The sequence below is a fragment of the Sparus aurata genome, chromosome 20 (genome assembly GCF_900880675.1).
Source record: "Sparus aurata chromosome 20, fSpaAur1.1, whole genome shotgun sequence".
NCBI classification, from domain to species: domain Eukaryota; kingdom Metazoa; phylum Chordata; class Actinopteri; order Spariformes; family Sparidae; genus Sparus; species Sparus aurata.
The window spans coordinates 17,182,483-17,199,267 of record NC_044206.1 but is presented as its reverse complement, the minus strand read 5'-3'; the positions used below and the strand labels follow the sequence as shown (position 1 = coordinate 17,199,267).

The following is a 16,785-nucleotide window of genomic DNA, read 5'->3' as shown; positions in this document are numbered from 1 at the left end:
TTATGGAGAAATAAAATACATTTCAAACCTACTTTTTCTGTTGCTGTTCACCTCTTCTATCATTGAATGTCATGTTTGTGTACTCCAGTATAGTATTCTCTAGTGTTCGTTTTTTTGTGTTTTTTATGAACATATGCATGCATTTTTGATATCTTTGCAGATGTTTCATCATGTGTAAACTTCAAACAATGCTTCAAATAATCACCTGTGAATAGTAATGATGATTATGCATTTACTTTTTTTACTCTGGGTAAAGGCTCGAGAAACCCTTTTTGATGAGGCTAGAACTTCATCGCGGGCGATCAGTTTCTAGGAGCTTATTACCCAGAAAATTTAACAGACATTTGGCTGCAGGCGCTGCAAACAAAGGTCAAGAAAGCAAACAGCTTTTTTTTCTGCTGTGAACTGCTGAGAACAGTGACCATGCCCTCCTGAGTATAATAAACATATGAACATTTGGCCTGCTCTATTTACCCCCTAATGAGAAACAAAGATCTGCTCTGGAGGGACTTGCATGCTTCAGACAATGGAAACCCAGGGAGGGAAAAAAAAAAAAAAAAAAGCTCTCAGAATAATTCAAACCATTTGTGTGGCACAAGGGACATGAGAGCTTTGTCTGAATAAATTGGCCATACAAAAATTGAGATGATGTCCAGCGTGCTATCTGTTGATGTGGCATAAGATGGCCGTTTGCCAGATGAAAAGCTGCATGGAGGGCAGGGGGGGCCTCTGTCAACAATGAGGCTAAATCATTTCACATTCATGTGCACAGCTGACACGTGATACCTGGCGTGATGCAATCAAAAGACCCACAACAAATTAGAAAAAAAACAATCGCTTCATTCAGTTCGAGTGGGAGCGACATGAGCAACATTTCTAAAACAAAACCCATAGGTTTCATTATCAGTGGCGTGGGGGCAAATCAATTTGTTATTACGGGTGGTAGATTATGTTTGTCGATTATCTCCCTGTCATTTTCTTATCCAGAATTTTCTAAGCAAGAGGAGAATAGGGGGAGTCCTCCAAATGACAGTGGAAAACATGACCGTATAGCCTGGACTGTGGGAATACAATCGAGAGTAGACAAAGGCCAGTCCTCCCGCCAACTCTGTGTGGATAAGAGGATTGGAGATGGGGAGAAAGCAAGCAGCCAAGCTCCAAGCAGCAGTGATTTGGGAGGGGGGGGTGTACATGAGGGTTGTAAGGCTATCTGGGAAGCCCGCCGGTGTTCAAACTTCTGTGAGTCCCTCCAGCAACAAGCTGATATCCTGCACTCTCTCCTGCTGTGACAGAAATACACTGGCCTCAGCGCCAGCAGAACGTGGGCACTATTGATCTGCTCCCAGCGCAATATCTCCTCTTACATCCATAATTATTCTCCTTCAGAGGACTCCACTGTGTGCCCTGGCTGCCCGACTGGAAGGCTGGCTGGCTTTCTATCCGCCTCCTTGTTAAAGATGCTCTATGATCTCACATTTCACGTTGCACTGCCAAAGACCCCCCTCTCTTAACCCCGGCATTTTCGAATATTTCATGGTTCAATCCCAGGGTTGGGGAAGGCGGCTTCGGCACGGCACAATTACAGTGGTTAGTCGGACTCCTCTGGTGGAGCCATGCTGGCTCCCAAAGTACCATGACTCGCAAACAGACAGGCCAGGAAAAACAGAGGAATGTTGGAGAGCTCATTCTTCTTCTGCACTGATCCCTCTCACTGCCAGTGAGCACACAGGAAAAGGATGATGGTTTAATTGTAGCAGTTGCATTACGCTGTAGTGACACTTCATCTGATCTAGTTAAGTGGTTCTCAATATTTTTGGCTCATGCGGTCTTAAAGGGACACTTGTCAAAGAAATGACACAATCTCCCTCCTACAAATGAATAAGCTGAATTCATGAGCAATAAAACTTACCATTGCTCAGTTTAAGCACCCTTAAATGGGGTTGACCAATAGCTAATAGTTGCTAATGTTGGCTAATGTTATAGCTTACTTTCAGTAGATATTGATGCATAATAATGAGTCAGTTTGCTGACTTTGTGACTCTTTACTACTTGTGCTACTTGCAGACAAGATTTTAGCATGTGAAATATGTATCTTATTTTAATGAGAAATTAAATGCACATATTTTGCGTATGTGGCTACAAGCACTCACTCTGAGTGTTTGCGGTGCTCGGAAAAAGTACACATTTCATTGCTCTATCTTTTCTAATGGGTAGACATTTTTGATCTTGTTGATTTCATGTGACTTGCACCTCTGATTGTCGCCACCATGTCAAAATTGCAGCACAGCCAGGTGCTTCTTCCACCTGCTCCCGGTCACATTGACTCAGTCACTAATGATAATGATGTCACCCATTGGTTTGTGGTTTTGAAGCCTTGAGTTTAGAATTGCAGCCATCGCCATCTTGGTTTAAAAGGACCCAGAAGTGACCATATTTGGACAAGAGGGTGGATCTGTCAATCACAAGGTAGCAATATCCTATTCTATCATAGTGCTTTCCGTTTTTTTCAACTTTTTTACTTTAAATAGAAACATAATTTACTAAATTAACATCAAGCTGTGATGACACAGAGACTTGAAACTAGCGATTATGACCATAAACTCATTATAAAGCTGTTTATTTTTGACCAGATGTTTTGGGGCTGAAGAAGCTGAATTAGGTGTGACACCTAGAGTATTGCTTTTATTTTACTTTAGGACAAGTTTGTACTTTTGTGACATTAGTGAGAAGGTCCTAGATTTGAATCCACTGACTGGCAAAATAGATGAATGGAAATATAACATCTAACTAAACCATATAGTTCTGGAAATTTTGCATCAGCAAATTTTACGTAATCTCGCTATGAAGCCAAGCAATGTTGACTTGAGACTCCCTGTCTCCTGTTGTCATATGTTTGAGATGTGAGCAGTCCAACTAATAGAGAAGAGTTAGGAAAAAAGAAAAAAATAGCGTGGCAGAGATGTTCCTTTTTAAGATAAGCAAAAAATAAAAATAAAGACAACAAACCATATTATAAAAGGCAGCTTTTTTGCATTTAGCAAATCATCACAGCTATGACTCATCATACAACTCACTGACTGTACGTCACACTGAAGGTCAATGTACTCTGGCGCTGAACGGAAAGGCATGTGACTCATCACAGAAATAGCACATTCAATTAAAATTCAGCTGTGAAAGACACAAAAGGAGAGCAGCAGCTAATACTTCATGTCTTTTCCTCCAATGACACATTGTGATTGTTCCGCTTCGCTAGCTTTAGAGATGGTTCTGTGTTCATCCTCCCAGTTGGCCTGTGGGGCCTTGTGAATAAACACATGGAGGTTAATGTCTCATGTTCTCCCCCCCCCCCCCCGTTTTCCGCAGACAGCTCTGACAGGAGGGGAGAGAGAGGAGCCTAAAAGGAAAGCTGTTTCGGTAATACGCTAATCTGGCTCTCACATCTCTTTGTTTTAGGCAGTGAGACGGGATATTTTTCCCCAAGCTACCGTCGAGAAGTACATCTCGAGTCCGCTGTGGGTGAGCTGTCAAGGGGAAATTCTTTTCTCCTATTCTTTTCCTGTGCGAGAACACCCCTCATACCCCTGAGGGGCCTTTAGCGAACCTGCCATCATCTACACGTACTGACAGCAGGGAGCACGCACTTCCACGTTCCCGCATACGTCACTGAGGCGATAGCAGCCATGGGCCTCGCCACAGAGATAAAGCTTCCAAGCAGTCCTTCAAACAAACAAAGCCAAATGACGAATGCAGGGAATTTGTTAAGAAATGACGCCATATTGCCGTGCATCTCCTCCACCTAGCTTTTTTTTTCCATCCACACAAACACACACACATATATATACACTTGTACACCCACTTCAGCCTGTCCTGGAAAAATCATTAGAGCCCCCACCGCCCCACACACACTGCATGCAGATGGAGAAAAATAGGGCTGAGAGCCAAAACGCCTGAGGGGCTTTTCATGACAGTAACCTTCTGTAGAGCTGCTTGTATCCCTCCACCTAGATCAGGGAGAGGTGCTGAGGGATGGATGGGAAAATAAGCGAGATAACCATACAAAATATTGGGCGAGGAACATTCACACAAAAGTACAGAGGAGGAAGAAATCCGTGTCATTTCGCTCTCATGGCCTGGAGAGATGGCAGGCTAAATGCTCTTTTAAAACAGCTTGAACATTGAAATGATGATGGCTCCTTTTGCCTCAGCAAAGCACATTAATACATAGCTGAATGCCATTTCCACTTTTGTTAAATGGCTCACCTATTGAGTATTCAATTACAATGGCTGTCTCTCGTTTGGAAGACGGGGCTGGGGCCCATAAAAATAAGCTCCCTCTGAGTGCGGAGCTGCAGAACGCATTGGACAGCAATGGAAGGCGTGAAGAGCTCCTGTACGGGGGTGGTATAGTATAATGTTAATGGCAGGGGAGCGAGGAAGTTGTTGGATATTGACTGTGGGGAGAAAAGCTCCTCTCACTGTTTTATCAAGGAAGCACATTTTCAAACCATTTGCACAGATAAAAAAAAAAAAAAAAAGATCATGAATCCTGGCTTAAAAAAAAAAAAGAAAAACATCAGTCAGGGTGATTAATTCAGTCTTGATTAATCATTCCATTTGTCTATGATATGTCTAAAATGCCATAATACAAATCTGCCAGTAATGGTCCAATCCTTTCCCCCCCATTGTGTGGTTTATCTCTTATGCTCAAATAGCAAAAGCAAATTGTGGCTAATTTTATCGGCGAATCCACTGGCATGTGGTTTTTCCAGCGGTAATGATTCCCTCATTCGGGCCTAATTAACTGCAGCCATTAAATGGAGGGAAATGTAATGGCCCTGGGTTCCATGTCAGGTAGTCAGAGGAGGACAGCACAGGAGGACTCAATTAAGCCTGTGCTGTTCCCAGGTTATCGCACGACATGTTTGCCAATTAAGTGAAGTAGCGTTTGATGTCTATGTGCCTCCGTCGGCACCATCTCAGAGGCCCTGGCAACGCGGAGACGGCGTCGCTAGCCCGTCCACGCCCCCCTCACCACCACCACCACCACCGCCAGTGAAGGAACAGACACTACACTATGCCCCAAAAAGGCAGTAATTACAGGATGGATGGGAGACTGTTATGTAAGTACGAGGCTGCCGATAGGCCAGGGAGGGCCTGCTGATGCCAGGTTTCAAACAAGTACCAGCAGGATCGAGTTACAGCAGAATTACCAGGGGTGGACTCAGTCTGAAACACAGACACATTTCAACATCAGAAGCAGGCGAAGGCAAGAGGAAAAACAGAAGCTATTGACATTTTTTTTTTTTTGGAGTCTGCGGCGTTGCCCGATTGTTTCCAAATGATCAAACGGGAATTGTGATGCGACCGAAATAAGATCCCGGTCATGACAAATAATTCAGCACTCGATTTCCTCAAAAAAAAAACGCCCAAAATTGTTATTAGCCACTTTCAAATCATGAGATCTCACCGCTGCTTTAAAACATATTTCCCCAAGAGTGTGTGCGGAGCTCTGTATCGTGACTCACTAAGTGTGGGAGAGGAAGGCAGAGACAGGCAGACACATTAGCCCTCCCTTATGGCACATTCTGCAAGGCTATAGGAGTCAGTCTGCATGATCCTGACTGTCACTGACTTGTTATGAAAGCATCGCTGGCTGAGGCTGATCCATCACTTTGGGGGGTGGAAGTTGGGGTGAGAGGACGGCCGGGGGGGTGTTGGCTTGGTGGGTGGGGGGGGCAATGGATGGGCGAGCGTGGGTGAGGCAGCCCTGTTGCCTGTCACTCACCATGCACCACTGCATGACCGCCAACCTTGTCTGGCTTGTGCACAATGGGAGGTCTCGGGCTCGACTGTATGAGCAGTCATTCCCCACTCCCCCCCTCCCAGCAGTCGACACAGAGGAAGGCCAGAAGGAGTCAAAACACTCTGGACAGGCATTAGTCCCATATAGACCCTGGAAGACCTCACTGCTTGAGGCAGCTGAGCAGTGAATATCTGCTCTGTTTCCCACTGAATCTCCTATTCTGGCGGACTTAGTCGGGTTCAGTTCCTGAGAGCAAGCCCTGACAGAGACTCCGAAAGATAATCTCCCTCAACAAACATGCATTGCAATTATCCAGAGTCATTAAAGTGTAATGACTGGAGGTGTGAGCAAACTTCTAAAGCAAACAGTTACAGTACCACCCACCCGAAAATACATAACGCTTGCAAAATGTACACCGTGGTTTAGGAGACACAGAATCGTTCCTCACAGCAATTAAGGAGCGAGGGAGAGAGAGAGAGAGAGAGAGAGAGAGAGAGAGAGAGAGAGAGAGAGAGAGGGGTGCATATGTAAAAGGGAGGTCTTATGTTGGGGAGAGGAGAGAAAAGAAGGAAAATGCTGAAGTCAGCCACAGCAATAAATCCTCAAATGCTGAGCAGTTCCTTCCAGTTCTGTCCTGGTCTGTGGACCCCATCTCTAACCCAAAGACAGGGCTCTGTTTAGTAGCTTTAGCAGTGGGGAGGCAAGTTCAGTCCAGTGATTATCCACTCCCCCACTCCTCTCTCTCTCCCCTCCTCTTCCTCCTCCTCCTCCCCCCTGAAGGTGCAGTTTGTCCAGGCGGTGCCTCCGAGTCAAACTCAGCTGGCCTGTTAGAGGATACTTCCCAGCAGCACCACGGTCTGTGACCACAGCTTGACCTCCAACCAGCTACTCGCTTCCATAGAGCAGCGAAAAAAAGAAAAAGAAAAAAATCAATGGATCAACCGGCATGAAATGGTGACGCGATTGAGATGAGTGATTACTGGGCTAATTCTTATTCATCCCTTTATGGGGCAGTGATAAGTGAGAAGTTAAATGGATACTGAGGAGCAATGAGAGCGATGAGTGGAGCGAAAGAGTGGACATGGCACTTTGATTGATGCTTTAAACAAGGTGAGAGGATATAGTATTAAACTATAAGGCACTTATACCTCCGACAAGACTGCACAATCCTTCAAATGTTTTTTAATAACAACAGAAGTATTCAAAAGCATCTAATCTGCATTTAGATCTGGGTTTTGCATCTCATACAAACATTAAATGCCAATTAGCTGATGGCAGGCTGGATTCTTTAAGGAGAAAACATAAATTCTGATGGGAATATTAGGGCTTACACATGGCTGAATTGTGATGAAGCTAACATTTTGATGTCTAGCAGTTATGATGTTAAAAAAGTTAATCCTGTGGAGGTCGTGAATGCAATTTTTTGGCAATCCAATCAATAGTTGGCGTGACATTTCAGTTAAATGCGGGGCATGTCATTTCTGCCGCTAAGGGGCTCACAATCAAAACAATGAAAACCAAAGACACAATTTTGTCGATGTTGTGAAGTAGCAGGGGATAATGGGAGTTGCTGTCTTCATTTCTAAAGAAGAGAGTGGAAATCTATTGGACGTGGCATGAAGTTTTCATGGATGAGGTGACGTTTTAAAGTTTTTTTCATGGTATATTTAGTCTCTTTTTCTTCCTCATCTGATGTTTCCCCCAGAAGTTACAGCAACAGGTGACCAATTGAAACACACCATTAGATTTAACTGGCAATACACAAGTTTCCTGCTTAATTTATCATTATAAAGTAAATGATTGCACAAAGTACTGAATATACTGTAGAATAATGAAACCATGGGCATTTTGATTGCTTGCCATAAACTGCGCCTTCACTACAACAATTTCGTCTGCCACCAGGCAGGAAATCTCCCAGGAAATGGAAGATTAACTGGCGATCCAATCCAAGGGTTGCGGTGTGGCACCAATTCTGTCTGCTTTCACATTTCTATTATAGACTAAACGATTGAATAAACTCACGTTTCGTCCTCTGTTGTTGTTATTTGTGACTCTGAGGAAAACAGAAAACGATCCAGTTGTCTTTGCAACAGCAGAGCCGGCAATAACACAACCTGGAAGCGCTTGGGGATGGGAAAGTCGTCTGTTCAGAGTAAAATTAGGATTTCTCATGGTTTGAACAAATATTTAGGATACTTAAGTACACAACTCAACAAAATATATAACGAAGGTCTTGTCATTTTAGACATTTTAATGCAGAAAGATTACATACTGTATTATAACTTAAAAACCCAAATAGTCAAGGTCTTGGTGGAAGTCAATGGTTCACCAAAACCATCAGGATTCATCCTCAGAGCACCATAAATGTCTATACAAAATTCTTGTCAATTCAGCCAATAGCTGTGGAGATATTTCAGTCTAGACTAAAGTGGTGGACCAGCCTTTGACTGATCAACAGCCTGACATTGTTGCACTTCTAGCATGGCTAAAAAAAAGTCAATATATCCTAATTCGCTATGCTCAAATTCCTTAAGTTGTAAAACATTTTATGGCAGATATTGGCATGGCTTAAGTGATGTATTTTTCATGAATGAAGAATTTTGGAAGAGAATCAATGCTGGTTTTTGCAGCAGTTATGACACAAAACATGTTTCCTGAAACAGGTTTTAGAGACTTCCCACTATAACAAAAAAACAAAACACAACTGAAAATATAAACTTCTTTGAGTAGATAAATGTAAGCATACACAGGAAACACATGTACTGTACATCTTAATCAAAACAACGTGTTGGAAAACAGTATATGTGGCGAAAGAGGCCTGAACACACACATGTCTCGTTTCAACTTACCGTCTCGTTGCCAAACAAGATGTCGACGTAAGGCATGACCTTCATCAAGGGCTCTTTAAAGAACTGGCTGATGAAAGGTGCTGAGAGGTTCATGCAGAAGATTTTGTTGTTATCCGACGCGTGCTTCGCCACCTTCAGGATTGACTCCGGGGACACGGTCAGGAAAAATCCCTGCAAAAATAAAACAAGGATAACATTTACTTACGTCATGCTTTCAGCAGTTGGACTGACCTCAGCTGAACCATACAAATTAATTATGTATAGTACCACTGTACAGACAGAATTATCTGGGTTTTGACAGTACAATATGGGCCAGAGTGGACTGAACTCGTGGCTCTTATAGACGGAAACACTTTAAACTGCTAATTTGTGGGTTCTGGATTCTGACGAGGCAATTTTAGGGTGACAAGGCTTGGTATTATTGAAATAACACAGGAGCCAGAAGAAAAGAAAAAACAGCAGTAGTGCTGAAACATTTATCTGAAATGGTTTCTTAGAACACATACAAGTGCAACAAAGAAGAGGAAAAAGGGCAGGAAAAAATCCATCCAGGACAAAGCCTGTGGCTGGGCTCCAAGGCTCGTACTGGAGGAAGCAACATGCACGTATCCGATGATAGGGCGAACAAAAGTCTCGTCTGGACTCTCCTTACTTGGAAACAAGAGAGGCTGGTCCACTCATTGTGTGAATGAATACAAATCAGGTAAGAAAACACCTTTGTGTTTCAGGTGGAAACCTGAAGCGAGACTCTCCTGCAAGCCACACAAAAACACTCCTCCTTTGATACTGATCTTCTTAACCTTGTTTTTCAGCAACAAGCTGCTCTGTAAAACCACTGTGTCACAATAGGGGCAAAAGGGGGGAGAGAGGAAAGGAAAGTTTCAGCACAGTGATACATTTAATCTGGCTGAAAAGCTTCCATTGTGGGCTACAGCGCAGTTCTCATTAAAACACTATGACATTTGCAGCAACGGTGGAGCGACCTCCATGAAAAAGAAAAGGGTATAATACCGATGAATAGAGGGTGACTGTGTAGTCAATCAAATGTACAAGGCATTACAATACAGCCGTGCTAAGCAGGTGAACGCTTTATTACACATTCATGGTGTCAGTCACTCTCCGGGCAGACATTCTCGCTCCTCTGCGCTGTTGTATGTCCTGTGGTCTTTTTGGAAATGTCTTTAAGTTAAGGCCCAGGTCAGGGCCTATGGCTGCTGTGTCACGGTACCATCTGTTGAAGACTAAAAAGGTGTTTTAAATGGATCTCGGAGCACAAAAGGAACTCACTCCGGGCTAATGGCCCATCACTGACCCTGACATTTTTCTTTTGCGGCGTGCCAAGGTGTCAGAAGAAGGGGAGATTGTTTTCTGACACAAATGGTCTTTTTTTGGAAGTTGAAAATAAACTGTCATGGTTACCGTAATGTTAACGCTGATCAAAGGCCGGCGGCTCGATCAAATATCCTGAGGGGCGGTGAACTTTAAAAGCCATGCCACGGCTTCTCTAATCACACACTGGCTCTGTGTAATTTACTTCGAGCCTTCACCACCGCTGCCAGTGCAGTCACATTATGCTGCTCAGGACTTTAACACATGAAGTGATTTCACAATGAATTAAATCCATGTAATACAAAAAAAAATACTCCGACACTTAATTGTGATTGATCGCTCAAGTCCATTTAGGTTTGACGTGACGCATTTATAAACGTGAGAAACACACTGCTTTCAGTCTGAGTGATGTTACAGTGAGAGAATGCCATCAAAATGTGAAAATAAACCAAAGACAGATGAAAATATGCACCGTAAAATGACACCATAATCTTCTAAACTCCACATTAGCACAATTCAGGGGTTTCTCCCAGGATGTTGCTGAGCCAGCATCACCCAGCATCATCTTGTCTTGACATCAGTTTAGTTAAAAAAAAGGGGAAAAGACAGCCTTAATACTTAAATACATGAAATTTGCCTGAATGAAATCCCGTCTCTGCATGTTTTTCCCTACAGCAGGGGTCATTCATCTACATTTGTCTTAAGGCCAGAGTTTTTCTAGGCAGACACTGCGGGGGCGGACTAAATAGATTAAATGTATTCAGGCCTAATTAGCCTATTATTGAATTTAAATACATTTTTCACTTTCTTACAAAATTAATGTTATTTTTATTAGCCTTCACCATTGTGTACAGACTGGGGATAGGGCGAATATTTGTCTGGCAGATTACCTAAGCTGATATTCATAATTTTTCTGCTTTTGGCCATCGTAGCTTTTTGTTTCTGATTGCAGATAAATCTAAAAAATGCACTTCTATAGCTCTGATGCAGCATCCCTTCTCATCTCCTCTCACTCTCTCGTCCTCACATCATTATCCTACTGGTTACATGTAGTGAGTAAGTAATGGCCCATCACAATGAATACTCTCAATCTGTGGAGTAACTAGTCACTAAAGTTATCAAAAGAAATGGAAATACTCAAGCAAAGTTCCTCAAAATTGCATTTAAAACAAAAATAAATCCAAGTGACCCCTCCTGCCGCTAATCAACAAGCTTAGCGACGCTCCAACAACTTCTCTGGGTGGCCAGTGCGTTGCTGTCAGCTCCTGTGGAAGACCAGTCTGGGAGCTGGGCGGTTTGATGGTGGGTCAACCAGGTGAGAGGATAAAGCTTGAGAATAATCAGATTCTGAACTCTGCTGACCAGATGGGAAATCTTTGATGAGCTGAATGTGGCCTGTGGGGCTGCCAGTTGAAATCACTGCCCGACGACTTTATGTTTTGATCTATGATCCACCTCCGCTACAAAGCACAGCAGGACATCCTGAAGGCTAACCCTAAGATGAATAATGTCTGTTAGTGTGCACCCTTGTATGTAGCTTCACAACATTTGTCAGAAATCCTTGATTGGCTTTTAATGCAGAAAAGTGGAAAATACGCACAAAAAAAACCAAACATTTTTGTGAGTCTCTTTTTCAAGTAATGCTGCAGGAATCTCGTTCATAAAAATCACACAGGCCATTTTTTCCACCAGACTCCACCAGACCAGAGTATTGTGACTCCAGTGGCTTGTGGGAGAAAAAAAAAAAAGCCTCAGTCTGAGCCATGTGAAATTCCAGTTCCCATCAGTAGTCTCTGCCGACTACGAAACAGGAGAACTTGAGTCTTTAGGGCTGCGGTGCAGATCATGTATCAAGAATACCAGATCCAGTTTCCTAGGTGTCAGAGAGCCCTCTGAAGTGGGGTGACTATCGCATTTCCAGGTCAAGATGATCAAAGCGCTGGGTACACTTCGTACAATTTCCAGCCAGCCAAAACATCCAATGAAGCATTCAGAAAAGCATTTTCCTGGCAGACAATAATGCAGAGCGATGTCTGGCCATGTCAAGGGGTAATTTGAGGGAAGAATTGGAAAGGCAGGGCATCCATTTTCAATGTTTACCCTAAAAAGAGGAATGACTTCCACTTTAATCACACAAAGAAAATGTCTAAATGCTACTCTGAGATGAAATTAGTGGTAGTCTAACCATAGAGGTCCTAACTACACAGCGACAGCACGCTATCACACTTTCCCTGCATTGTATCAGTGTTTTCCCCGGGGCTGCTCACATCTGAAACGCTGGGTGTGATGGATGGCATGGTGTCACCGAGCTTAAAATAAAAGTGGACATCTGAAGGGTAAAAATGATCTATTTTGGGAAGGGCATTTTCATTTGCACCGGCAGCCGAGGTGGTCATGGAAAAGGAAAAGCTTTTCTTTTTTCCCTCCCAGGTCTATTTTAATTCTGCAGGGATCAGGGGGAGTGTTCAAAGTACTGTGTCATGAAGGCTTTGTTTGACACTTCCTATTATTCAGGAATGATGGAGGGAATTTAAACCATCACCACTTCAGTGAGAAGAGTAATTATGGCCTCTGCAATCGCACTAAATTTTATCAAATCCCCAGATGTTAGTCAAGTTTATTTATATAGCCGGAAAATCTCAAGTTTCTCTCAGAGGGTTTTACAATCTACACACCATCTATCCTTAGAGCTGCTCTTATCAATATTTATTAAAAATGGATGAAAAGACTACACATAATGTAAAGGGGTCACTCGTAGCAAACCAACACAGAATTATCATCTTACTCTCGAGTTCCCCCTCAGATCTATAAAGCTTTTTAGTGTTTCAGTTTCATAGAAGTAAAATGTACTGTTTTGGCACAGTCTTATCTGCTCTCCTCAAAGTTCTTTCCAGGCAGGAGGAGGCAGCTGTTTTCCGTCAGAAAGCTCCGATAATCCCACTGTGCAATACCTGCCCGGCACCAGGCAGTAGACAGACACAGTTAGCGACTAGCTGGTGGACACAGTGAAGCATTTAGCAGCTAAAAGAGACCAATATTTCCCTCAGGACTTGAGGAGATCAAAACCAACACTAAAAAGGAAAGCGAGTGTTGGACTTTCATTTGCAGGTGGCCACAAACCTGACTGCAAATTCTGATGTGGCTCCGTTTCTGCTGGATGCGTAGGATATGTTGACTGGGTCTGAATGAAAATGCCCTGGTAGTAAACTAAGCACAAAAGCATACCCTTCTTTATCGTCTGTTTTAACATTACATACAGATACAGACTTTACTCTGCGTTAATTTTGTCTGTATTTCTGCACGTTTTCTGAAAGCTTATGGATACGGACCAACGGAGCAGTAGTTGTGGGGGGCAGTATAGCAGAGTAGGCAACAGTTCAAGTGAGACACAACCACGAGACAAGAGGAAGACGTTTTTAAAATCATGAAGCTTTTTGAGGACAGGTTATCAGTTGGCAAGAAGACTGGAACATCTGTATGATGTTACTTTGCCCAGGCAAAGAGGCAAACAGCGCATAACAGCTGGGAGGAGATTGGACAGGGATGAAATGCAAGTTGGATGGTGGCGGAGGAAAAGCGGAGGTCCGTAAACAGACCTATCTATTTTCGTACGTAAAGGGGGCGTAAATTAGCCTCGACTCTAAATGGGACCATACTTTACAGATCTTTAAGACTGAAAACAAGTGATTAAGACTATAAACTCATAAGAAAACCTTTCACTTAGCTAATAAACTGAGTGATAAGTAGGGTTATTTTCTCATACGCTTACATACAATACAAATTATTTATCAGTAGATTAGCCTCCTGCTGGCCATTAGAAAAAGAGTGCAGGTTTAAAGCACTTCTAGATTGACTTCACTTTCAAGGCACGGAGGCTCTTTCGACATTTTATACTGTGAACGTTTTATAGCTTGTTGCGCTGCCCCCAAGAGGCCAAACATGTCAATGTAGGTTCAAAGATGTTAGTGCAGCTTTAATAACTACAACCTTCTCATTTGTTTGAATATAACCACTGCACTGGCCCAACAAGGGTGCCGGTTCAAAGACCACCCTGATCATCCAGCAACAAAGTTAAAACTGCCTGAAGTTTTTCGTAAAGTAATGTCACTGTTTACTTCATGATTATCAAAACACTGACTGTCGGCACTATAACGTTCAACTGTTGGTAAACCCTCAGAGTATTTTTAAACCGCTTTGTTTTGGTGCCTCATTACTCTTCAGTGTTATTGATGCTCTTTTGTTGTAGCAACACCAATACAGCAAATTGCATTTCTTCTTAATGTGGTGCTGTTTTTAGTGTGAACGCAGCCCAATATTGCAGTTGCACAAACTCTGTGAATATCTCTCTGTGAAAGCCAGTACGACTGACAAATTCAAGGACGTGTTCCCTGTTCCCAGCCCGCTCGAGCAGACTCATGGGTTGTAGTTAACCTTTGTTCAACTCATGGCCTCGGTTGGCCGACAGAAACACTTATGCACTGTGCTCGAAAATAAAAGACATTATTCTAGCTGTGTGCCCTCGCCCTGTTCAGTGTCGCGCCACACTACTAGCATACAAACTATATTATTGCTCTGATACACTCTTTACTGCTCAGTATCTATTGCAGTGTGTTTTTGTTATAGTTTCGATGGACAGAGGGCTAATGTGGCTGCAGGTTTAGACCTTCAGTTGAGGTAAGGAAAAGTTCTGATCACACAATGGAAGAACAACAGCGAAGGGATCCCTTCTTTATTTTTAGGCAAGAAATGGAAATACTGTGTACAACAGAAACTACAGAGAAGCACTTTATGCAGTCAAACACATGTATACGATTTTGCAAAGCGACTTTGCTTCAGATCCTCTTTATTGAGGCATTTGCTCTGGTGATATATTCCTCGATGTCAGGAAAGCCCTGTGAGCTAACCAGCAGTGTGTTTCAAAGCTTTTCAAAAGCCGCCCAGGCCATGCTATCCCTGTCATTACCATAGACAGCCCCCCATCATGCTCTCTGGTGCACAGGGTTCATTACACAGAATTAGATGTCACACAGATCAGAGCGCGCGTGAGGCCACACACTGCTCTCCTCCTCAGTTATCTCTGTAAAGCACCATTGCGAGGTGGATCGATAGCTGAGGTTTGGAGCTTCATTAGCTCAGTATGACTCCATCGCCATCAAGACACCTCCGGCACGCTACGCTAGTGTTGCGAGAAACATTTTACTCCCCGATCCTGAAGGTCCCGCTGTTTTACACACACACAAACACACACAGGGACAAACAAGACCTTCACACATGATGAGGGGTGGGGTGGGGGGGACCTGTGTCAGTCTCTGGCTCGATAAACAGGAGAAAGAGAGAGGACAAACAAACAGAGGTAAGTGATTTATGGTGTCACAAAGTGCCTTGAGTGGAAGAGAGCAAAATTATAAGGATGAAAAGAGCTCATTTGAGGCTTTTTATTTCAAAAGGAAAATGCGTGGGGGGAAAAGAAAAAAGCAACGAAACAACTGGGATTTTCACAATGCTAATGATGTTTTGTTTGCATTGAAGCGGCCAGTTGGTTTCACTTAGAAACAAGTTCAATTAAACCAACAGAGAAGATAAATGTGCAACAACCCCGCGACATGATTCAGCATTCCCAGCAACTTTTAGGATGTTTGATCTGACTGCAAGGCAATTCAACCGCGCTGATAGCATCTGGCCCCCTTCTTCTTGTTCTTCTTCTTCTTCTCTCTTCCATTAAGAATCGTGTTCTGGTGGAGCTTATCAGACATCTAGGAATTCATCCACTTCTTGGAGGGAGCTGGAGGGAGGCCAACTGTACTGGAAACAGAAGGGAGGGCTGTGCTTTTAAAGGCCGCTCAGAGATGAGGGAGAGGGGGCCATCATGTCAGCCGGGATTCTCTGGGGCAACATAAATGTGCCACAAACGCTGGATTTAACAACTGGGCAGAGACATGACTTAGTAACTGCTGCAGTATTTATTTCTTAAACCTTTACTCTGCTTTAAATATTACCTGATATTCAAGCTAGCGGATATCTCCCCCCCAGCCGATGTCATGAAGGTCTCTCGTGGTCATACGTGAAATACAGAGATGCAGCACGAAGGTCACGGCGATAACTAAACATACCTGGCCAAGGTCGTCTTAATGAGCGTGGATAAAACAGGACATTAGAGCCAACCACAGAGCACTTGAGCGTGTGTCACACTACCAGCCTGCAATTTGTACAACCATCAGAGACCGTAATTACATTAACCTCAGACGCCTCCACTCTGTAAAGTAATGGATGGGAAAGAAGAAAAAAAAATTGTAAAAAGGTTTTTAACCCCAACTTCAGGTTAAGGGTTTGTTGGCATCACAACATTGGAAGAATCCGTTTGATTTGAGTGGTATCTCTCTAAAAAGTAATTCGAGATCAGCTTCAGGGTCTTTTCAGATGGCTGCCTTTTGCTCTCCTGTTAAGCTCTACAGTTTCAAAAATGTGTTGGCCGGGGGAAGAGGCCAGCCTGAGCGGGGAGAGCGGGATGCCAAGGAATGTACTTAAGATCTAAAACAGACAAGATTTAAAGCCAAGAGCATTTAAATGCCAATACTAATCCACAAAATTATTCACCGCATAGCACAAACTGACTCTCCCTTACAGATACCATATGTTACCTCTATGAGGAGATGAAACGAACGAACGATGCCAGAGGAGATGCTTTCTTCTCCTAAAACTGTGTTATCTTGGTAATGAAAAGAAAAACCATGCTTCTCTCTGCCCCCTCCTCTCTTCATGTTCTGAAGCTACTCTATATCTTCTGCTCTCTCTGGTTCCTACTGT

General features: G+C 43.2%; 1 protein-coding gene across 6 annotated transcripts in view; it reads right to left on the bottom strand.

Moving 5' to 3' along the window:
• Window positions 1–16,785, bottom strand: part of adkb (adenosine kinase b) — a 114,452-nt gene that overhangs the window by 23,396 nt on the left and 74,271 nt on the right. For all 6 annotated transcript variants that reach the window (XM_030401471.1, XM_030401469.1, XM_030401473.1 and 3 more), the window contains one exon: window positions 8,653–8,823. In XM_030401471.1, coding sequence (XP_030257331.1) covers window positions 8,653–8,823 — 171 coding nt within the window. The remainder of the gene's footprint in view (window positions 1–8,652; window positions 8,824–16,785) is intronic.